At 39.0% G+C, this 25,288-nt stretch overlaps 1 protein-coding gene across 1 annotated transcript in view; it reads right to left on the bottom strand.

Moving 5' to 3' along the window:
* SCFD2 (sec1 family domain containing 2) overlaps window positions 1–25,288 on the bottom strand; it is a 431,339-nt gene that overhangs the window by 349,305 nt on the left and 56,746 nt on the right. Inside the window, exon 3 of the mRNA XM_008701475.2 lies at window positions 9,574–9,701. Coding sequence (XP_008699697.2) covers window positions 9,574–9,701 — 128 coding nt within the window. The remainder of the gene's footprint in view (window positions 1–9,573; window positions 9,702–25,288) is intronic.

The raw sequence follows: 25,288 nt of genomic DNA, 5'->3' as shown, positions 1-25,288 counted from the left end.
GGATTGCGGCCCGTTCTCTACTAATGTTCTGGCCACTTTAACTCTGTTACTGTTGGTGCTGCTCAACCCTGCAGCGTCCCGGGATGTGCGCCCCACACCCGGCGTCCCAGCCCTCACTTCCAGGGCCGGCGCGTCTCTGTCCTTTGTGTTTCTAATGCCGCCAGCCGCCAGCCGCCCCGCGCGCTCCCGGATCTCCCGGTCTCAGTCTGGATCCAGTGAGCGCACCGGGATTCCGGTGTTCCGCGAGATGCCTGGTGGCGCGCGCACCCGGCTCACGGTCTCAGTCTGCTGTTTTGCGGGTGCCGACCTCGAGCCCCGCCCGCTCTCCCATGCAAGTGGCTACCGCTTCCCGGCGCCCGAACGCGGCGGCTCCCTCCCCCTTCTGTTTATCTTCGGATATCTGTGCACAGTTTCATGGCTCCCCGCTTCGTACCTCAATACTCAGTGCTGGAGATGTTCATTTGTAGAGATCCAGATGCATCTTCCTGCGTGTCAGGCTGGTTCCATGGTTGTTTAGGCTGGTCTGGTACCTATCCAGCTCGACTCGGAGGACCGGCTGAAAACGGTGTCTCCTACTCCTCCGCCATCTTAACCGGAAGTCCTGAATTTCTAATATAATATTGTCTACCTATCAAAGAGTCAATAGATATAATCCACATAAACAAAGCTTGTGGGGTCCTCAACAATTTTAAGAATGTAAAGGGGTTCTAAGACCAAGAAGTTTGAGAACTAGTGTTCTAAATCAACGTCACCCTTGGATTCCGTAAGAGAGTGATAGAAAAAGCAATCCATTAAACAAGTATATAACAAATACCAACTGATAGTATTAATTCAAAATGTACTTATTAATTTCATAAACATTTATTGGTATAGAATAAGTTCAAGGTCTTGTGTTAGGTGTGGGGAATACTAAGAAGCACAGGCAAGAGTTCTGAGTCCCAGCTACTCAGCGTCTGCTAGTAACTGCTGCAATAGATAGCAATATGAACACAAGCAGTACCAACAGGAATATAAGATGCTGTCTATTAAAGAGGATGGGAGGGGACAAGAGATAAACTGGAGAAAGTGTTAGATAAGATGAAGCCAAGAGACTGAAAGGGTATTTCAGTTTTTTGGAGGGGGAGGGAGGGATAGAAGTAGGCTTTACGATTAGTAGCTGAACATTATATCAAAAACTAATGATATACTATGTGCTGGCTAACTGTACATTATAAAAAATAAATTTAAAAATTAAAAAAAAATTTAAAAGAATAGTAGCAATCATTAACTGAGTATCTATGTACAAGGCACAACAGGGGATACAAAAATATCTACAGTCTTCTAGGAAACTAGAAGTAAGGAACAGAAGGCGTAAAACAATTACCAGAAAAAGGAAGATAATCAGGGATGGCCTCCCAGCAGAATTCTACCAATATTTAAAGAAGCAATAATACCTATTCTTCTGAAACTCTTTCCAAAAATTGAAATGGAAGGAAAACTTCCAAACTCACTCTATGATGCCAGCATTACTTTGATCCCAAAACCAGACAAAGACCCCACCAAAAAGGAGAATTACAGACTAATATCCATGATGAACAAGATGCAAAAATTCTCACCAAGATACTAGCTAATAGGATCCAACAGTACATTAAAAGGATTATTCACCACAACCAAGTGGGATTTATTCCTGGGTTGCAAGAGTGGTTTAGCATCCGCAAATCAATCAATGTGATACACCACATTATTAAAAGAAAGGACAAGAACCATATGATGCTCTCAATAGATGCAGAAAAAGCATTTGATAAAATATAGCAACTTTTCATGATAAAACTCTCTGCAGTATAGGGATAGAAGGAACATACCTCAATATCATAAAAGCCATATATATATATATGCTGTATATATATATATATCTCACAGCAAATATCATCCTTAACGGGGAAAAACAGATCTTTTCCCCGAAGGTCAGGAACACAACAGAGATGTCTACTCTCACCACTGTTGTTCAATATAGTACTGGAAGTCCTAGTCTCACCAATCAGACAGCAAAAAGAAATAAAAGGCATCCAAATCAGCAAGGAAGAGGTCAGCTTTCACTCTTTGCAGATGACATGACACTCTATGTAGAAAACCCAAAAGACTTCACTAAAAAATTGCTAGAACTAATATAGAATTCAGCAAAGTCACAAGATACAAAATCAATGCACAAAAGTCAGGTGTATTTCTATACACAAACAATGAGGCAGAAGAAAGAGAAATCAAGGAATCGATCCCATTTACAATTGTACCAAAAGCCATAAGATACCTAGAAATAAACCTAACCAAAAAGGCAAAGGATCCCTTCTCTGAAGACTATAGAACACTCATGAAAGAAATTGAGGAAAAAGAAACAGAAAAACATTCCATGTTCATGGATTGGAAGAAAAAATATTGTTAAAGCAATCTACACATTCAGTGCAATCCCTATCAAAATACCATTAACTTTTTTTCAGAGAACTAGAACGAATAATCCTAAAATTTGTATGGAACCAGAAGAGACCCTGAATAGCCAAAGGACTGTTGAAAAAGAAAAACAAAACTGGTGGTATCACAATTTTGGACTTCAAGCTCTATTACAAAGTTGTAATCATCAAGACAGAATGGTATTGGCATAAAAAAAGACACAAAGATCAATGGAACAGAATAGAGAACCCAGAAATGGACCCTCAACTCTATGGTCAACTAATCGACAAAGTAAGAAAGAATATCCAATGGAAAAAAGACAGTCTCCTCAACAAATGGTGTTGGGAAAATTGGACAGCCACATACAGAAGAATGAAACTGGACCACTTTCTTATACCATACACAAAAACAGACTCAAAATGGATGAAAGGAATGAGAGATAGGAATCCATCAAAATCCTAGAGGAGAAGGTAGGCAGCAATCTCTTTGACCTTGGTCACAGCAACTTCTTGCTAAACATGTCTCCAAAGTCAAGAGAAACAAAAGCAAAAATGAACTATTGGGACTTCAGCAAGATAAAAAGCTTTTGCCAGCAAAGGAAACAGCCAACAAAGCTAAAAGGCAACCTATGGAATGGGAGAAGATATCGGCAAATGTCTTACCAGATAAAGGGCTAGTATCCAAAATCTATAAAGAACTTATCAAACTCAACACCTAAAGAACAAATAATCCAATCAAGAATGGGCAGAAGACATGAACAGACATTTCTCCAAAGAAGACATACAAATGGCCAACAGACACATGAAAAAAGGCTCAACGTCACTTGGCATCAGGGAAATACAAATCAAAACCACAATGATAAATACCTAGTCATGCAATTGCTGGTATTTACCCAAAGGATACAAACAACATAGTGATCCAAAGGGGCACCTGCACTCCTATGTTTATACCAGCAATGTCTACAATAGCCAAACTATGGAAAGAGCCCAGATGTCTATAGACAGATGAATGGATAAAGAAGATGTGGTGTGTATATATATATATATAATACACATATATATATACATATATATATATAATACACATATATATATACATATATATATACATAATACACACACAACGGAATATTACTTAGCCATCAAAAAAAAAATGAAATCTAACTATTTACAATGACGTGGATGAAACTAAAGGGTAGTATGCTATGCAAAATCAGAGAAGAACAATTATCATATGATTTCACTCATATGTGGAATATAAGAAACAAAACAGGATCACAGGGGAATGGAGAGAAAAATAAAATAAGATGAAATCAGAGAAGGAGAAAAATGATAAAAGACTCTTAACTGTAGGAAACAAACTGAGGGTTGCTGGAGGGGAGGTAGATAGAGGGATGAGGTATCTGGATGATGGGTATTAAGGAGGGCACTTAATGTAATGAGCACTGATGTTATATGTAACTGATGAATCACTAAATCCTACCTCCGAAACTAACTGGGGGAAAAAAAAAGAGGAAGATAATCAGAAGAGCAGAGTGACATGAAGACCAAGGGAAAAGAACCCAAGGAGGGCACCTGGGCGGCTCAGTCAATTAAGTGTCTGAGTTCAGCTAGGGTCATGATCTCAGGGTCTTGGGATCAAGTCCTGCATCAGGATCCCTGCTCAGTGGGGAGTCTGCTTGTCCGTCTTCCTCTGTCCTTCCCCCCACTCATGCACACACACATACTCTCTCTCTCCAGTAAATAAATAAAATCTTAAAAAAGAGAAAAAAACAAAAGAACCCAAGGGAGAATACATGATTGGATGTTACACAGACATCAAGAAGAACAAGAAATATCCGAAATTTGTAAATAAAAATATTAATGTATGTAAGAGAAAGTGGAAATAATCATTATCCCTCTATTACTCAACCACACTCATCAAGCAATTCAGTCCCAAGTACTAAGCCATTCACTATGTACCAAGCTAAACAGCCAGGGAAGAATATGATATGGAAACTACCTAGCAAGGTTTCAGATCCACACACATTTAACTACAATGCACTGTGGTAAGTGCAACAAGAAAAACAGCTGTGGGTGCTCAGAAGCCAGAGCAATCAATTCAGCCTGCTGAGGAAGGGTGGAGGAAGATGAGTAGAAGGAGATTAGATACGGTTTCACAGAGAAAGTGACTTCTACATTAGATCCTGAAAAGTGAGATGAGCTTGGACAAGAAAGATGTGTGTGTGTGTGTGTGTGTATGCTTGCACACCGTGTGCACTGGAAAGTGAGTGGTTATATTAGTCAAGGGCCTGGCAAGAAAGAGATGGCACACTCAAACAAGGAAAATAAGGTAAGCTTAATGATGGGACTTTTTATAAGAATGCAGGCTAAGGAAATCAACAAGGGTTGAGTAGAGGGATGCAACCAATCGCATCCCGGCAAGGAAGAAGCCAGGTAAACAACACCCTAAGGACACTCTCGCCTCACCCTCTAAAACCCCTACCACGCCTCCCATTGGCCGAATCTACCTGAGAGGTCAAGGACAGGGAAGCCTGTTGAAGTAGTCCAAAACGTTAGTCTCCAGAAGCACAGGTAGAGCAGGGGGCAATGGATCTGCAGGGACAATCAAATGCGAATATTCCAGGCGAAGACAAGAAAGATCCAGCTCTGCAGCAGCTCCTGCCGGAGTATGGGGAGAAGCGAAGGCAGTGGGAAAGGATCGGGGAAGCACCCAGCCAGAAGGCAGAGGAATTTTATAATCAGCCGGCTGAGGAGGTTGGACACTCTCTTGAGGCAGTGGGGACCCACCCAAGGGTTTTAAGTTCCAGGATGGCACAATCATCTCTGTGTTCCAGTAGTTTGATTCCTCTCTCTAGAAAAAGGCCTGATACAGAAGTCAGCAGACCCAGGTTTGTATCCTGGCTCACTTGCTGCAAGGCTATCAGTCTGGGCCCAGACAGGCACAAAACACAGCAGTTATCTGAAGAGAGAAAATGTAACATGCAAAACTGTTAACTGCATCGCTGAAAGGGTAAAAAGAGAACTCCAAGGTATCGTGGCCGAGGCAACTGTTGGAAGCAGAGACCACTCCTGGATGGAGGAAACAAAGGGAAGAGGTTGGACTTATTAAAACTGAGAAACGTAAGAACCTGTGACTGAATCTCAGATGTCTAAAAAGGGGCGCTGGTCGGCTGCATGGGCACCCCTGAGGGGGCGGGCCCACAAACTGCAGAAAGAATTCAGCCGCTACCACCAGGTGCCCTGGCGCTGCTGGGGTGCAGTAGTGCCGGCCTGAACCTGCCAAGCAGAAGGAAAGGTCGCAGGAAGCAGAGAGGAAGGGGCACATGGCTCCTTCCTTACCAGCCTCGCCCTCTCCCTCTAGCAGAGAGCCAGCTGGAAGAGCAGAAGTGTGGTCTGCAGAGTCCCAGCGCTACAGAGTGGAAGGGCGAAGTGAGATCTGAGAGACAATAACCCACAACTGGCACAGAATCCTGGAAAAGAAACATCACCTTTTTGGGTCTCAGTTTTCCTTGTCTGCGAAATGGGAGTAACAAAAAAGTACCAAATTCATAAGATTATTGAAAGGCTTGCAAGAAACAAATCGTGTAAAACTCCATTAAAGTAAAAATCAATTCCCTTCCCCAATCCTCAAATTGTGGTAACAGCTTCTATATGAAGACAAGGAAGTGTGAGAGTTAATAATCAGTGTATGTGTCCTACAAGGCAGCCAGATTTTTTCATCTTTTGTAAATTACCGTATATCACATGGTATGTGGGTCTTATTGGGTTTTAAGCTATCCCTTTTGCTGTTTGACAATTTCCCCACTCATTTCACACACAGACATGGACACAGACACAAACACATGGATATGTATGCACACATACTCCCCTTAATCCCAGGTAAAATTCTCCAAAATGAAGGCAAAAGATATAAATGTGATCGAAACGTAGTTGTTATCCAGTCAGAACTGGAAGAACTCAAATACCAATATAGTAAACACAGTATCCTCAATGCTGTTGGAAAAAGTATAGATTGAGTAAAATTGTAGAGTGCTTTGATTTATTGCTGCTTTTTAAAGCCAGTAGTAGGAAGTGGTAAAGGAGGAAAAGATAGTGAGTGTGGCACTGGTGGGAAGCAAAACTCACTAATCTCATTCGGAGCTTCATTAGAAGTAGAGTACCTAAAAAGAGGTGAAGACCAAGACATCATTCTTCAGCTCTGGACATCACACTTTTGGAGGGACATTAACAAACTAGGGCTCTGTCTGTGGCTCCAAACTAGAGGCAGTTGCGATGGTAAAGGTGGGAAAGGCTCGTCTTTTCACAAATGGTTGAAAGAACTCACTCCATGTAACAGTGAGTATATGAAGCAGACACTACAGTGCCCACAACTTGGAGAGTAAAGTAAGACATATCTCAATGTAATAGATCAGATTATTATCTGGAAATTAGCTCAAGAGATTTTTCTACAAAACTGACCACAAAAGCTTGTAAATTCCAAATACAAGCAAGGTAATTTGGGGGATTAACAGACTCAGGAACAAAGCGACCGAAAGTAATCATAACTAAGCTGAAAATGGGAAAACCATTTAGAATTCTGCATAAAGAAAGAACGCATTATCAAAAGGGAGATACTCAGCATAAAGATTAGAAAAGGACAAGTGAATGGGAAAAAGTGAGTAAGCATATTTCCCAGAAAGGGGAAAATCACTGAACTCGGTTTGTTTGCTTTGATTTCCCTCTTGTCAAACAACCTTCTCATAATCTGGTTTCCCATGTAGATTCCTTCTCCCAGACTTCTGCTTCTAGGCCCACAATACATCAATCCCAGTCTGCTTCAGTTAGAAACTTCATTCTGCTCTGAGCTTTCTTTCTCCTTCAATATTGCAGGAAATAGATATTTTCCCTATTTTTATGGACAGAGAAGTTGAAGTCTGGCTCTTCGGTGACAGAACCAGACATAGCTGGTTTTGCATCCCATCACAATCACGTGCACAAGGCAGCAGCAAGTCTAGAAGTGAATGCTGCAAAGAGGTCAAGAAGGATGAGGACTGAGAAAAACGAACTTATATTTAGTGGTCTGGGAGACTTTTCAGTAAAAAAAGTGTCAGAAGCCAGACTGCACTAGATTAATAAGCAAGAAAATAATGAAGCAACAGAGGAATCAAGAGAATATTCTTGCCAAGAGATCTGGCTGCAAAAGAAAGAACGATGTCATAGAGATCTGTTTTCCTTCAGCTCCTATAGGATCTTCCAGCCACCCATTAAACACTGGGAAGTATGTCCATTCTGCAGAGAGCAAGAGGACAAATCGGTGAAGATCCTCCAACCGCATAAGGACTCCAGGGAGACAGAGGCTGCGTAAAATGTAGAAACTGAGACAGGCATCTTCTACTCATTTCTTCTGTAAGTGCACATTTTGGATCCAAACAAATGGGTTTCTCAGAGTCTATTTCTTTTGTACTTTCAGGATACATTTTTCATCTTGAAAGCCAGTGGGAAAAATTCAATTCGGTTTACAATGTTTTAAAAATCACTTCTCTGGAATACATTTATTTAGCTAACTGACAATTTAATAACAAGCTCTTAGAAAGACGGCATGTGTTTATATGTGAAATGATAAAATGAATTTTATTCTTTGTTTTAGCAATTAAACGTTTTTCCTTTCACAGAATGATGTTTCCTTCTATTGGTGTTCGTAATGTTTTAATATGACTTTACCCTGTACTGAGAAATGTTATATTTAAGATCTGAGGTTAGAATCATGGGATCCCTCTCAGTCAATTTAAATACAAGAGAATCCTCAATCTCGAAATTAAAATTTCTCTTTAATGTCTCAAAATTATTAGAAACCTCTATCACAGAAAAATTTATACCTCAGTAGAATTTACAGTAGGGGTTGGGAGAATAGCACACAGTTTAAAGCATATTTCATAGTTTTAAATGGTGCTAGAAAAAGCATTCCAGCCATCTAAGAGACCACAGCATGAATTTTTTTATGATAAGCTATGTGATAAGGAATTTTCAAATACCAATGTTTTATTATGTTTAAGCACCAGATCTTTCCCTTACTGTTCATGGTGATATATTTGTTGGTATATGAAAATGAGACACACCAGAAATTCTGACTAGTGATACGAAGCAGAAACGGGGAGCTGCACTGTTAAGCTTTTACCAAATTATAGTTGGCACATGGCTAAAGTGTGATTTGGGCCAATGTTTTCAGTCCTTCTTATAAACAAAGTTTGCTAACAATTGTCTGTATCTTTCCTTCTTTTTTCTCTCCCCATGTCTGGAGTTTGGGGAGAATGCAGATCATTTCATCTGAGGCTTTTTTTTTCCTCCTTTGGTCAACAGAAAACTCAAAGATTTAACTTGAACACATGGGGTTGCCTGTCTTTCTTAACAATTTATTTCTGGCTTTGATATTTTTAAAAAGATACAGTCCTTTAGAAAAGTAGAGTGTGTTGATCTTTCAAGAGTCCCATACTGAGCAATAAAAATTGATTTCTGTTCTGTGATAGCATCATAAGGGTACGTCATTGAACTGCAATATAAATTAACCTTATCAACCAAATCTTTGTGCAATCCTACTTTTCTTGATTCACAATATGAATCTGTCCTTGTTTCACCATGCTTATGGATAAGGAACTCCATACAGTAAGCACACTTGTTATTAATGTGTATCTAGAACTGTGGAAAGAAAGAGAAAGAGGGAAAGAGAAAATGGATGGGAAGGAAGGAGGGAGGGAGGGAGGGAGGAAGTTAGTTAGTTCCTAAAGTTGAGTCTAAAAAGGGAGGTCATTTCTGAACCCTGAGGGCAGTGCGTCCCTATTCCCTGCCTACTGTTTCAACAGTTTACAAATGTCTTTTTTTTTTATTATATTATGTCAGTCACCATACAATACATCCCTGGTTTCTGATGTAAAGTTCGATGATTCATTAGTTGCGTATAACACCCAGTGCACCATGCAATACGTGCCCTCCTTACTACCCATCACCAGTCTATCCCATTCCCCCACCCCCCTCCCCTCTGAGGCCCTCAGTTTGTTTCTCAGAGTCCATACTTTCACTGAGATGCCTTGTTGGTTGGATTGTCCCACGGTTCAGAGAGACTCAAATCAACTTCCTCATAGCCTATGGTCACTGTCCTAGCAGCAGACGTGCTTACCCATACTCATCTTGATTGGCAGGTTTTCTCTGCTTGCTGCTTCCACTAGATGTCTCCGGACTTCCATCACTGCCTCTTTGTGCTTGGTGCTCAGTAAGGCTTCCCACAGAGCTCTGGCAGCTGGGTCACTGCAATAAAACCACCAAAGAACTTTAGAATAACTGTCAACTGGATAAAGAAAAGAGTCGAAAGCAGAATAATGTCTTAAATATCCTTTCTGAGCACTAATATAGCCTCTCCTACTGATAGGCTTTAAATATTAAGAATATCTAATCCACTTTACTCAGCACAAAATATTGAGAAATTAAAGAGATGATAAAATCAACCCCCCCTTTTTTGGGGAGGGAGAGGGCAGGAAGAAGAGCTACATCGTGCTATGAGAAGTGTGAAAAATTGCATGATAAATTGTTTTGAGATTTGCATTCAATGATATTTCAGAGTATAATTCAACATTGCTAGAGTAACATATAAATGGTTATAAGCCAAAATTAAAAACATGTCTAAAAATGATTTATCAGTGATTATAAGCGTTATCTGTTTGAGATAGCATTCTTGTCAGGGAAACACAAAGCAATCAGGAATGAGAATTCCTGTTCAAAAGCTACTCAATAGACTTCCCAATGAATGGGTTTTGTACTGAATGAAAGTCAGGAATTAGGCTAAGTGACCATGGCGTTAAGTAGCCTACTTTGCCCCTCGGTTTAAGGATAGCACTTCTGAAGCCTTTACAATTAACCGTTGATCCAGCACGAAGCACTGCATTATTCAGGGTCTCATCTGGGCTCACTTTTCCAACAGCCCTCTGTCTCACCCACCATGCCATGTCCAAATTATAAATGAGAACAGTGTTCTTTCCGGAAGAGCTCTGCATGTAGCCAAGTATACACATTTGTAGTAACGCTTTAAAAACTGAGTATAAAAAAACAAAGATGACGTCTGTCCCTTTCTAAGGACATTTCCCTTCCACTTAAAGCCCCACTAACACCTCCCACTATCCAGTGAGCAATAGTTTGAAAATGAATGCATTTTTTACAGTTTAGTTTTAAAAGTTATATCTAATATGACAATTTAACTTTAAAGTGATACCTAATAAGGTGTATCTTTCAAGTTTGAATTTCATTTAGAATAATGGAATGATGTGTTTCAGCACTAAGTTTAATATCTGGCACACAATAATCTTTCATTAAATAGCACTGTTTTTATTACCATCTATTTTTTCTGAGTGAATTAATATCACTGCTCAACCAATTCTACTTGTTTTGCTCTGATCAAACGTGTCATCATTATAACTCAGCATCCAATATCCTAAGTTTAATTTAAATGAGCTGATAAACTACGCCGAGTGCTCCTCTCAGTGGCTGCAACACAGATCAAAGCGAGGCACCAGCTCTCAATGGCTTAGAGTCTGAAAGAAGAGGCTGAAAAATTACCCCCCCAAAAACGTGATAAGAGGCAGATCCATGTTGCATAGATTTTTCCGGTAGCACAGAGCAAGGGCTCTAATCCTGGCTAGGAGGACAGGGACTCAAAGAATGATTTCCACTGGAAATGATGAGCAAGTACAGAGATATGTAAGCTCTGAAAGCAGCCCCAGCAAGAAGTTGTAACTCAGTCTGGGAAAGAAAGTGGTAAAGTCTTCAAGGAGGATATAAAATCTTCATCACAAAACAAGAAAACAAGAGGGAGAAGGACATTTCAGACATTTCGTTTCAGTACAAAGTCCCATGTACATGGCACTGAAGAGTACTGTTTTGTTCCATGCTGGGATGCAAGGGAGGGGCAGCAGACGTAAGGGTAACGCGGGAGGAAGGAGCTCCTCTACGTAGGGCCCTGTGCTCCCTGCCAAGGCTTTTCATTCTGTAGGTTACAGGAAGCCAAGGAGTATGCAATGGATTTCACATTCTGAAAAGAGCAGCATAGCTTAGCAGTAATGAAAATGGTCTTTTTCATCATTCAAAACTAGGTCTATGTCCTATGAGGCTGTGGGAAAGCTACATAATGTCTCCCAAACTCTGAAGGCCGTAGAGAACCACTAAAGTATTCTGAGCAGGGGAGGTATGTACTATACTCCCAGGGTCCCCAATTTATGGTCCACGATTGTTCCCTACCTTTTGTTCTCCGAAGCACCTCTCCCGAAACTGAATGGATTTATCACATATTCTCAACTCGACACACAACTTCTAGAGTAGAACTTCGTTGTCCTCCTCTTTTCTATGACAGTATGCATTTTGCTAATACAAAGGGTCTCCAAAATCACAGTAGGTTATGTAATACTGTGCCCCATCAGATTAGTGTAGTGGTTAAAATGTGGGCTTTGGGGTCCGATAAAATCTGGGTTCAAACTCTGACTGACCATTCTCCCCTTCACCCCTAACAACTATACAGTCTCTCTGATCTTCCTCAGGCACTCCAAGCACAGGGACATCTTCTCCTCCTCTGCCAGGAATGCTTTTTCTCTACAAATATCCCTCTCTCTCTTCCAGTGTTTGCTGAAAGGTCGCCTTATCAGAGAGGTCTCCCCTACTATCCCATATAAAGAAGCAACAACAGTCTACCTTACCCTGGCACTCCTCCCCCTTCCTGGCTCTTATTGTTCTACATAATCTTTATTACCACCTGACTGAGTATGCTTCCACGTTTATCTGCTTGTTTTCTATCTCCCTCCTAGAAGGTAAAGTCCTTCTAGGAAAGTAGGGGTTTTGTTTTACTCATTGCTAAGTCCCCACTCCCTAGAACAGTGCCAGGCCCCAAGGTAGGTATACTCAATAAATACTGAGTAAGTGAATGAATAATGCTTGCTAGTTGTATAACCTTGCACATGTAACTAACTCTGCTTTCCTCCATTTTCTCATCTGCGAGAGGGTGAGATATGATGACACACAGAAAGCACTTTCCTGATTCACAATAAATGTAAGTAGATGCATTTGTCGTGATGGTTGTGACTACTGCTATGATATCGTCAATGTGTTCAAGGGTTTATAATATATTCAGGTACTTCACTTAATGACACTATTTTTTTCATACGATCCTGATTTGTTCATCTGTAATAAGTCACCTGGGGCTTGTACTCTCTGGCTCCTTTCTATTGAAACATTTTACAAGAAATACATAAGGTTTCCAGGGTCTCTACACCAATGCAGAGTCAGATCATGTTTCCTTGAAAACTGTTTTGCTGATATAAACAATTCTGATTGTCTAGACATGTATGACAGTTTCTAATGTTTCTTCCTGAACAAAACAGTTTCCTAAACACACCAAACTGACCCCCACATCATACACGGTCATTTTAAGTTTACCAAGTTAACATGCATGAGCTAATTCTGGCTCTCTGAATGACTGGCACTAAAGAAGAGCAAACTGTACTTACTGGCAGCTCTGCTGTGTCCTGCACCCACTTCTTCTCCAAGTCACTCTATTACCACTGGGTGGTAGTTTACACACTTAATCCTGTATCAGCATCTGGGTTGAGTGTGGGAATTAATCACCGCCTTTCTCTAATATGCTCATAAAAATTGACCCCATAGTCATTTCACACGATTGAAGTTTCATATGAAATCAATTCCTGATGTCAAATTTTATAAGTCAAGAGAAGTTCATTAAAATCCACACTATAATCATAAGTGTATTTTGTGCAATTCCTTATCCTTTCCAACTATGAAAATACTCTATTTTCCTAATGATGGAATAAGCAATACACAGAGTGCTATCACAACAGGGACAGTGTAATAGACTAGTGGTAGGCACTACTGCAGAAGCATGTGTTCTGGAACCAAACATTAAAGGGTCTGGTTCTGCTACTTAGCCCAGGAGAGTTATTTAACCTCTCTGTACACGTTTCCTCCTCTGTTAACTTGGGGATGGTAATACTACCTAGTCAGCAGATTATTATGAGAATTGAAGGTGTTAATATATCTAGAGCACCTAGAAAAATGGCTGGCACATACTAAGTATTCAATTGAAATAACAGTAGCAGCAGCAGTGGTAGTAATAAGAAAGAATCAAAGGTCAGAATTTTCTCATAAGATACAGAGTAAAGCCTGTTTTAGAAGTACATTAGTCTTTTCCATCTATTTGCGAACATGTATGGATAAACACTGCCAGTAGCTTCATTTTCTAATATGAAAAGGTCAATAACAGATAATACAGAACTCATGATACACACTGAAATACTGAAAACTCCAACTCAAGCAAACCTCCTGCATATGACATGCTAGTGTAAAGAATTTTCATTTTCAGGAATAAAATAAGAAACTTTTTTATAGATTACCTCAAGACTTACAGCTATAGGAAGGAAAAATTTTTAAAACAAATAATCCAGTTAAAAAATAGGTGGAAACAGGAATAGATGTTTTTCCCAAGAAGATATATGGATAGCCAACGGACACGTGAAAAGAGGACCAACATCACTCATCATCAGGGAAATACAAATCAAAACTATGATGAGATACCACCTTATACCTGTCAGAACGGCTAAAATTAAGGAGGGTTTTTAAGCAATGACTTCTGTGCCAGCTTCTTGCCTCATTAATTATATTGAAATTCTGCAAACTGCACATAACAGGATATTTTAAAACTAGAATTGTTACTTTTATGAGGAGTTCAGATTCCATAAATATTTCCAGAATGACTTACAAAGTGGATGTATGACTTTTGGGGTAGAAGTGAACATTAGAGGTGGTAGTAAATTAATCATCTTTACATCTTCAGCAGGAAACTAACTCACCTAACACAAACACATGAAAATCTATTTTTAGTTTTTGAAGGCACCTAAAGAACATTTTATAGCAGCATTGTCCACAATAGCTAAATCGTGGAAAGAGCCAAGATGCCCTTCACAGATGACTGGATTAAGAAGATGTGGTCCATATATACAATGGAATATTACTCAGCTATCAAAAAGAACAATTTCTCAACATTTGCTGCAATGTGGACGGCACTGGAGGAGATAATGCTAAGTGAAATAAGTCAAGCAGAGAAAGACAATTATCATATGGTCTCTCCCATCTATGGAACATAAGAAGTAGGAAGATCGGTAGGAGAAGAAAGGGGGGTAATCACAAGGGGGAATGAAGCATGAGAGACTATGGACTCTGAGAAACAAACTGAGGACTTCAGAGGGGAGGGGAGGTGGGGAAATGGGATAGGCTGGTGATGGGTAGTAAGGAGGGCACGTATTGCATGGTGCACTGGGTGTTATACGCAACTAATGAATCATCGAACTTTACATCAAAAAAATAAAATTAAATTAAATTTTAAAAAAAAGAATCTATGTAAATGGAAAGATGAAATAAATGTGTGATTGCCCAGGAAAAAAAAATAAATAAAAAAATTTAAAAAGTAATAATAATATGCCTGAGAAAAACACTACAGCTTCAAACAAATCAAACTGCTATTAGATCCTAGTCCTACCTAATCTAAACCCTTTGTTCTCGACTATAAACCTACCTCATCTTGCTTAGTCTTTTGTCTTAAAGTCAGGAACAGCTGGGCAACATCGTTTTAATAATCAGACCCACCCCGAAACAGCTTGTTTATTTCATGACTAACTTAAAACAGATTTTTGAAAGGTAAATAAAATTTAATATTTAAAAATACTTTGAAACACCACCACTATCTTCTTCTTTGGAGGCATTTAGGAATCTACAAAACAACTTCTTAGGTCTCATTTGATCCTCACGTCATGAGCTAAGCCATGATCACTGCCCCAATTTAAAGAGCTTCAGAGAAGCCAAGTGACCTACTTAAGTACACTCAACCTGTAAGTGGCAAAACCAGGACTCACCCCCAGACAACTGGCTTCTGAGCCTGTCATCTTTCTACTAAACCTTTCCATGTCCATATTATGCAAAATATCAAAGAGAATCGATTGCATAGAATGTCAGTAATTTTAAAGTCTTCATGTTGGTTTTCTTTATTAATCCTTAATATATCCTCTATTCTCCTTTTAAGTTTATGTATGGGCCTCACATAAGATAGAATGGAATAGAGTGAAGAGTGAAGTAGATCCATATTACCTCATGAAGCACGAAAAGCTTGCTCTCGGGATTTGGCACTTTTTGTTTTAAGCAGTATCCTAGGAGGAAGAGGAAGACGGAGGAGGAGTAGGGGACCCTAGTTTCGTCTGGTCCCTGAATTCTGATAGAGAGCTATCAAATCATTCTGAATACCTGTGAACTCAACCACAGATCTAAGAAAAGAACTTCTGCAATTCTACAAATAGAAAAGCGACCCCTTTTGGCAAGGTAGGAGGTGTGGAGAAGTGAACCCAAGGTGATATTTCAGAAGGTAAACCAGGGCAGGAAGAAGCCTTCCTAAGCGGCTACCCAAAGTGATATAACAGCGGAGCGCAAAATCAGAACTCCCAGAAATCTGCTCTGGTGAGGGACGTCCCTGCCTGAAAGACACTCAGGTGGTGAAGGGGGGCAGAATTCTAGGTGGGACAGTGTAGTCTCAGGATCCCCGGGGTTACAGAAAGAACAGGATTGCCTGAGTACAGCAGAGTTCGCAGGCACCAGAGCAGGGAAGCTGGCTGCAATCAGCGAGCCCAGGAGTGGACTCTCAGCTCGGTGTTGCCATAAACAGGCCGGCTACCACTCTCCAAGCAGGGGCCCAGCAAGCAGCAGAACCGAGGTGAGACCTTCCTTCCTAGCCCCCGGGAGGAGTGGCATGGGTGTATGCCAGCGCAGGAGGCTGCAAAGTTTGCAGACTGCAAACAGGGTTAGGTGCCTGAGATAAAAACGCCTGGTCACTGGCTGGGTGAACACAGTGCAGAGGGAAACCAGGGAAACAGGAGTGACTGACTGCTTTTCCCTAAAGGTACACTGAGGATTGGGGCCGTGATCTTTCAGCTCTGGGGCTGGAGATTGGGGATGCAGCCATTTTTATTTTTATCCTCTAAAGCAGCATAGAAAGCCTTCAGGGAACAAAAGCCACATAGAGCAATCTGGAGCTGCTTACTTAGCCTGACCCCCTGGCAAGGGCTGTGCAATTCTGCCTGGGGCAAAGAAACCTGAGATTCAGCACAACAGGCCCCTGCCCCAGAAGAACAGCTGGAACATCTGGCTAAGACCAAGTTTACCGATCAATGAGAACACAAAACTCCAGCACTAGGGGAAAATAGAATATAGAATTTGGGTTTTTTTTTTTATGATTCATTAGTTTTTCAATTTTTTTCTTTTTCCTTTTCAACAAATTTCTTATTTTACCAACCTTTTTTTAACTCTTTCATTTTTAAAATTACATTCTATTCTTTCATTGTATTTAACTTTATTTTTGTATAGGCATAAGCTTTTCTTTCTTTATAATTTTGGGATGTAGTTTCCTCTAACAAATAGGACAAAATACACCCAGAATCAAGTGTATTGCTTATATATATATATATATATAATATATATGTATGTATATATATAAGTTTGTATTGCTCTTATATATATATACTCATATACTTATATATATGTATATATATGTATACATACATAAGTATACATATGTATACATACATAAGTGTGTATGTATATATGTGTATATATATGTGTGTATATATATACACACATATATATATATATATATATATATATATATATATATATACACACTTACATATACATACATAAGTTTTTCTTTCTTTACAATTTTGGGATCTAATTTTCTAACAAACAGACCAAAATACACCCCAGATCTAGTATATTGCTTTGTTCTGTGCACCTGTCAGATCATATTCTCTTTTTTTTTTTTTTTTTTTTTTTTTCTCCTCGGTTTCTGGTCTCTTCTGATTTGTTTAGGGCATAATTCTGTGGGGTCATTGTTGCTATTTTAGTATTTTCTTCTCTCGTTCATCTATTCTTCCCTGGACAGAACGATAAGATGGAAAAACTCCCCTCAAAAAAGAGAACAAGAGGAAGTACTGACTGGCAGACACCTAATCAGTATGAATATAAGATGATGGAACTAGAGTTCAGATTAATGATTATAAATATACTAGTTGGGTTTGAAAAAGCATAGAAGATACTACAGAATCCCTTTCTTGAGAAATAAAAGAACTAAAATCTAATCAGGTCAAAATCAAAAAAGCTATTAATGAGATGCAATAAAAATGGAGGCTCTAACTGCAGGGTAAATGAGGCAGAAGAGAGAATTAGTGATATAGAAGACAAAATGATGGAGAATAAAGAAGCTGAGAAAAAGAGAGATAACTAGTGGATCACAAGGGTAGAATTTGAGAGATAAGTGATACCATAAAGTGAAACAATATTAGAGTAATTGAGGTCCCAGAAGAAGAGGAAAGAGTGAGTTGGGGGGGGGTATATTGGAGCAAATTATAGCTAACAACTTGCTTAATCTGGGGGAAGGAAACAGGCATTAAAGTCTAGGGGGCACAGAGAACGCCCCTCAAAATCAATAAAAATTTAAAAAATCAATAAAAATAGGTCGAACACTTCTACATATAATAGTGGAGTTTGCAAATTTCACAGACAAAGAGCAAATCCTGAAAGCAGCTCAGGACAAGAGGTCCTTAACCTACAAGGGTAGAAACATAAGACTGGCAGCACACCTATCCACAGAGACCTAGCAGGCCAGAAAAGACCTGCATGATACATTCAGGGTGCTAAATGAGAAAAATATGCAGCCAAGAATACTTTACCCAAGAAGGCTGTCATTCAGGATAGAAGGAGATATAATGACCTTCCAGGACAAATGGAAACTACAAGAATTTTGCTCACTAAAGCAGCCCTGCAAGAAATATTAAAGGGGATGCTTTAAGCGAAGAGAGAGCCCAAAGGTAACACAGACCAGAAAGGAACAGAGACAATATACAAAAACAGTGACTAATGATACTAAATTCATATCTTTCAATAGTTACTCTGAATGTAAATGGGATAAATGCCCCAATCAAAAGACACAGAGTATCAGATTGGATAAAAAAGCAAGACCCATCAATATGCTGTCAGCAAGAGATTCATTTTAGACCCAAAGACACCTCCAGATTGAAAGGGAGGGGGTGGAAAACCATTTATCATGCTAATGGACATCAAAAGAAAGCTGGGGTAGCAATCCTTATATTAGATACATTAGATTTTAAACAAAAAACTGTGATAAGAGATGAGGGAGGACACTATATCATAATTAAAGGTTCTATCCAACAAGAAGATTTAACAATTGTAAATATGTATGCCCTTGACATGTAATCAGCTGATTATATAAACTAATTAATAACAAAACTAAAAAACATATTGATAACAACACAAAAATAATAGGGGACTTTCACACCCCACTCACAGCAATGGACAGATCATCTAAGTAGAAGATCACAAAGAAACAAGGGCTTTGAATGACACACTGACCAGATGGACTTTACAGATATATTCAGAGCATTCCATCTTAAAGCAACAGAACACACATTCTTCTCAAATGCACATGGAACATTCTCCAGAACAAATCACATACTGGGTCAGAAATCAGGTCTCAACCAGTACCAAAAGATTAGGATCACTCGCTACATATTTTCAGACCACAGTGCTTTGAAACTTGAACTCAATCACAAGAGGAAATTTGGAAAGAACTCACAACTTGAACTCAATCACAAGAGGAAATTTGTAAAGAACCTTCCCTGGAGGTTAAAGAGCTTCCTACTAAAGAATGAATGGGTCAACCAGGAAATAAAAGAAGAATTAAAAAAATTCATGGAAACAAATGAAAATGAAAACACAACTGTTCAAACCCTTTGGGAGGCAGCAAAGGTGGTCCTAAGAAGGAAGTATATAGCAATACAAGTCTTTTTCAAGAAACAAGAAAGGTTTCAAATACACAACCTAACTTTACACCTTAAGGAGCTGGAGAAAGAACAGCCAATAAAGCCTAATTGCAGCAGAAAAGAGTATTAGTAAAGATTAGAGCAGAAATCAATGAAATAGAAACCAAAAGAACACAACAGATCAATGAAACTAGGAGCTGGCTCTTTGAAAGAATTAATAATAAGATCCATAAACCCCAGGTCAGACATATCAAAAAGAAAAGAGAAAGGACCCAAATAAATAAAATCATGAATGAAAGAGGAGAGATCACAACCAACACCAGAGAAACACAATTATAAGAACATATTATGAGCAACTACATGCCAAGAAATTAGGCAATCATTAAGAAATGGGTGCATTCCTAGAAATGTAAAAGCTACTAAAACTAAAACAGGAAGAAACAAAACCTGAACAGACCCATAACCAGCAAGGACATTAAAGCACTAATCAAAAATCTCTCAACAAAGAAGAGTCCAAGGCAGATGGCTTCCCAGGGGAATTCTACCAAACATTTAAAGAACTGATACCTAGTCCTCTGAAGCTGTTTCAAAAAATAGAAATGGAAGGAAAACTTTCCAACTCTTCCTATGAGGCCACCATTACCTTGGTCTCAAAACCAGACAAAGACCCCACCAAAAAGGAGAATTATAGACCAATATCCATGATGAACATGGATGCCAAAATTCTCACCAAGATACTAGCCAATAGGATCCAACAGTACATTAAAGGATTATTCACCACAACCAAGTGGGATTTATTCCTGGGCTGCAAGGGTGGTTCAACATTCACAAATCAATAAACATGATACACCACATTATTAAAAGAAAGGACAAGAACCATATGATCCTCTCAATAGATATAGAAAAAGCATCTGAAAAGTACAGCATCCTTTCTTGATTAAAACTCTTTACAGGGGCGCCTGGGTGGCACAGCGGTTAAGCGTCTGCCTTCGGCTCAGGGCGTGATCCCAGCATTGTGGGATCAAGCCCCACATCAGGCTCTTCCACTAGGAGCCTGCTTCTTCCTCTCCCACTCCCCCTGCTTGTGTTCCCTCTCTTGCTGGCTGTCTCTATCTCTGTCGAATAAATAAATAAAATCTTAAAAAAAAACCAAAAACTCTTTACAGTGTAGGGATGGAGGGAACATACCCCAATATCATAAAAGCCATATATGAAAAGCCCAAAGTGAATATCAATGTCAATGGGGAGAAACTGAGAGCTTTTCCCTGAAGGTCAGGAACATGGCACGGACATCCACTATCACCAGGGCTGTTCAACATAGGAAGTCCTAGCCTCAGCAATCAGACAACAAAAAAGAAATAAAAGGCATCTGAATCAGCAAAGGAGAAGTCAAACTCTCACTCTCTGTAGATGACATGATACTCTATGTAGAAAACCCAAAAGACCCCACCCCAAAATTGCTAGAACTCATACAGGAATTCAGCAAAGTGGCAGGATATACAATCAATGCACAGAAATCAGTTGCATTTTATACACTAACAGTGAGACAGAAGAAAGAGAAATTAAGGAGTTGATGCCATTTACAAATGCACCAAAAACCATAATATACCTAGGAATATACCTAACCAAAGAAGTAAAGGATCTCTCCTCTGAAAACTATAGAACACTCATGAAAAAAACTGAGGAAGACACAAAGAAATGGAAAACATTCTATGCTCATGAATTGGAAGAACAAACATTGTTAAAATGTCTGTGCTACCTAGAGCAATCTATACAGTCAATGCAATCTCTATCAAAATACCATCAACTTTTTTTAGAGAGCTGGAACAAATAATCCTAAAATTTGTATGGAACCAGAAAAGACCCTGAATAGCCAAAGGACCGTTGAAAAAGAAAACCAAAGCAGGTGGCATCACAATTGCAGATTTCAAGCTCTATTACAAAGCTGTAATCATCAAGACAGTATGGTATTGGCACAAAAACAGACACATAGATCAATAGAACAGAATAGAGAACCCAGAAATGGACTCTCAACTCTATGGTCAACTAATCTTCGACAAAGTAGGAAAGAATATCCAATGGAAAAAAGACAGTCTCTTCAACAAATGGTGTTGGCGAAATTGGACAGCCGCATGAAAAGAATGAAACTAGGCCATTTCCTTACACCATACACAAAAGTAGATTCAAAATGAATGAAAGACCTAAATGTGAGACAGGAAGCTATCAAAATCCTAGAGGAAAAGGCAGACAGCAACCTCTTCGACATTGGCCACAGCAACTTCTTGCCAGACATATCTCTACAGGCAAGGAGAACAAAGGCAAAAATGAACTATTAGGACTTCATCAAGATAAAAAGTTTTTGCACAGCAATGGAAACAGTCAATAAAACCAAAAGACAACCAATAGAATGAGAGAAGATATTTGCAAATGACATATTAGATAAAGGGCTAGTATCCAAAATCTATAATGAATTTATTAAACTCAATACCCAAAGAACAAATAATCCAATCAAGAAATGGGCAGAAGACATGAACAGATATTTCTCCAAAGAAGATATACAAATGGCCAACAGACACATGAAAAAATGCTCAATGTCACTCAGCATTAGGGAAATACAAATTAAAACCACAATGAGAGTACACCTCACACTGGTCAGAATGGCTAAAACTGACCACTCAGGAAACGACAGATGCTGTTGAGGATGTGGAGAAAGGGGAACCCTCTTACACTGTTGGTAGGAATGCAAACAGATGCCGCCACTCTGGAAAACAGTATGGAGGTTCCTCAAAAGGTTGAAAATACAACTACCCTATCATCCAGCAATTGTACTACTGGGTATTTACCCCAAAGATACAAATGTAGTGATTCAAAGGGGCACATGCACCCCAATGTTCATAGCAGGAATGTCCACAATAGCCAAAATATGGGAAGAGCCCAGCTGTCCTTCAACAGATGAATGGATAAAGAAGATGTGGTATATATAGACGATGGAATACTACTCAGCCACCAAAGAAAATGAAATCTTGGAGGTGCCTGGGTGGCTCAGTCGGTTAAGTAGCTGCCTTCAGCTCAGGTCATGATCCCAAGGTCCTAGGAGCGAGCCCCGCATGCAGCTCCCTGCTCAGAGGAGAGGCTGCTTCTGCCTCTCCCCCTGCTCGTGCTCTCTCTTTCTGTCTTAAATAAATTCATAAAATCTTTTTTAAAAAATGAAATATTGCCATTTGCAACGACGTGAATGGAACTAGAGGGTGTTATGCTAAGCAAAATAAGTCAATTAGAGAAAGACAAGGATGCTGATGTGTGTGCTTTAAGAAACAGAACAAAGGATCATAGGGGAAGAAAGAAAAAAATAAAACAAGATGAAATCTGAGAGGGAGACAAACCAGAAGAGACTCTTGAGCATGGGAAACAAACTGAGAGTTGCTGGAGGGGAGAGGGGTGGGGAGATGGGGTAACTGGGTGATGGGCATTAAGGAGAGCATGTGATGTAATGAGCACAGGGTGTTATATAAGACTGATGAATCACACCTCTACTTCTGAAACTGGTTATACATTATATGCTAATTGAAGTTAAATAAAAAGAAATAAATTTTAAAAAAAGACTGATGAATCACTGAACTCTACCTCTGAAACTAATAATACACTATATGTTAATTAACTCAATTTAAATTTTAAAAATTGAAAAAAAAAAACAATATCCTATTATTCCCCTTGCAGGTCACCTATAGCGATTGAGAGTCACTTTGCTACACAATTGCAGTGATTTTCCAATTTTATTCAGCTTTCTTTAAACGTTTCCCTCCGTGACTTTGTTGAATTTTAAATCATTCTGCATAAATATCATTTATATAACTGAAAAGGCAAAAAACCAAAGTCTAAATTGCGCTGAGGTATTACTGTTATCTAGCTCTTATCTGCTGTTCATTAAATCTTTGAGAAAGAAAGAAGGAGAAATGGCCTCTAGCTATTTGACCACTGATAAAAACTGAGACAAAAGGTAGCCACTTGCCTAACATCCATTGTTAATAAGAAAGGAGGCAAGGTTTAGAGCTTACAGCCACTACTCAAAAGGCTATGGGTTGCTTCTGTGACCTTGGGTGATTCAATTAATCTTTCTTATTATTTTCATTTGTTGAGAACTCACTATGTCATAGGCAATATGACTATATTATCTCATTGAATAACAACTCTCCAGGATAAGTATCATTGCCTCATTTCGTAAGTAAGAAAGCTGATTCTTAGAGATGAAATAACTTGCCCAAATCACATAGTCAATAAGTGAAGATTTGAACCCAGGTCCCTATGAACTTCAAAATCCATTTACTAACCATGCACGATTTTTATACACCGTTCTGTAAAATAAAAGGCTTGAACTAGAATGCTAATTTCTAAGATTCCTTGGATTTCTAACAAGCTAATATTTATATGGTTTCCATTATGCCCTGGGGCTCCAAGTTCACAGATACCAATTTGTTTAAAGTTTTATTTATTTATTTGAGAGAGATTGAGAGAGAGAGAGAGAGTGAGCAGGGGAAGGGGCAGAAAGAGAGAGAATCCTCAAGCAGACTCCCCACTGAGTGTGGAGCCCCATTTGGGGCTCTATCCCAGGACCCTGAGATTGTGACCTGAGACAAAATCCAGCATTGTCTATTTAACTGACTAAGCCACCCAAGCACCCCCACTAGTATCAATTTGATTAACTTTGTGACACTCAATAAAAGATAGGTGAATGTCCCATGCTGTTATTTCTTTTCTTAAAACCCTTTTCTTTCTCCCAAATCCAGTGATAGTAATAAAAAGTTAACAAAAGAACATTCCCAACAGCTTGTAGAATTTATTAAACAATCTCTACCCTTTTCTCTATTTTTAAAGTCAAGTTTTCCAATGAGATAATTTTATTTCATTGTAGCTACTAGAAAACAATTTCAATAGATTCCTTGAAATATACAATATAAGGGAAGACATTTGTCCTATGAAAAGATCCACTTTATTATCATGAAATTTAGTTTCAATATTGTCAGTAACTACATAAAATGTCAAATACATTCAAAATGTATGCTCTTTTTTGATAAACTGATTATCTTGTATCTTCTATTATCTTAAATATTGAACTATTTGTCAAGTTTGAAGAAGACTACAAGCCAACAATATACACATAATAATAACCTGCTAGAATTACCTTTTCTAAGTGTCAGGAGACTTCTGTACATGAAGATATGTTCCTTTCAGTTAATTCCTGGCTCTTTATTCACCAGAATTACTCAACTGTAAATGAAATCTTAGAAGCTGCCTTGGTTTGGCATGTATAAAATGTCAAATGCAGTCTGCTAGAACCTAACAGGAAATATTCATCACCAGATAAAATATAAAGAGGACAGCATTAATTTTTAAGAGATGGCTGAATGTTGAATCATGGTGCTACTTCAATCAAGGGGAAGGCGTGCAATTAGGAGACTAACGGTGAAATGTGAATGTACACCATTATCTTGTGACTAAACTCAGAGAAATGGCTTCTTCGTGGCATGCATGGAAGTTATGTTCACTCGCAGGATTTGCAGTGATAGTCACAGTATTCCAACAGAAATACAATGATAACAGCTACAACAACCACAAAGCATTATCAACTAAATTTAAACATAGAGCAATCTGAGTCATAGTTCTCCACAGCAGGGAATAATGGCTTCCATCAGTGGTGAGCTTAATGAGCTCTGAAGGTAGGTTTGTTCATTAAATTATTCCCAGAGCTTTCAACAGTCATCTTTCCTCTTGACTACTTTTTTAAACAATTACCTCACATTTAACAAAATTATCTGTTAACATTCATCTCAACAGGAGAAAAAACAGTAAAACACAGAAAGATGTATGAGGTAGACCCTTGGCACCAGAAAGCAGTCCTTCACCCATTCTTTCTTTCAGAATAGAAGCCCTTCCTGTGGGCCAACCTCAGCTGCAAGCGGGCCTCCA

Source organism: Ursus maritimus, unplaced genomic scaffold, assembly GCF_017311325.1.
Source record: "Ursus maritimus isolate PB19 unplaced genomic scaffold, ASM1731132v1 scaffold_8, whole genome shotgun sequence".
Classification (NCBI taxonomy): domain Eukaryota; kingdom Metazoa; phylum Chordata; class Mammalia; order Carnivora; family Ursidae; genus Ursus; species Ursus maritimus.
Note: the sequence above shows the minus strand (reverse complement) of the source record. Positions and strands in the feature narration are given on the sequence as shown.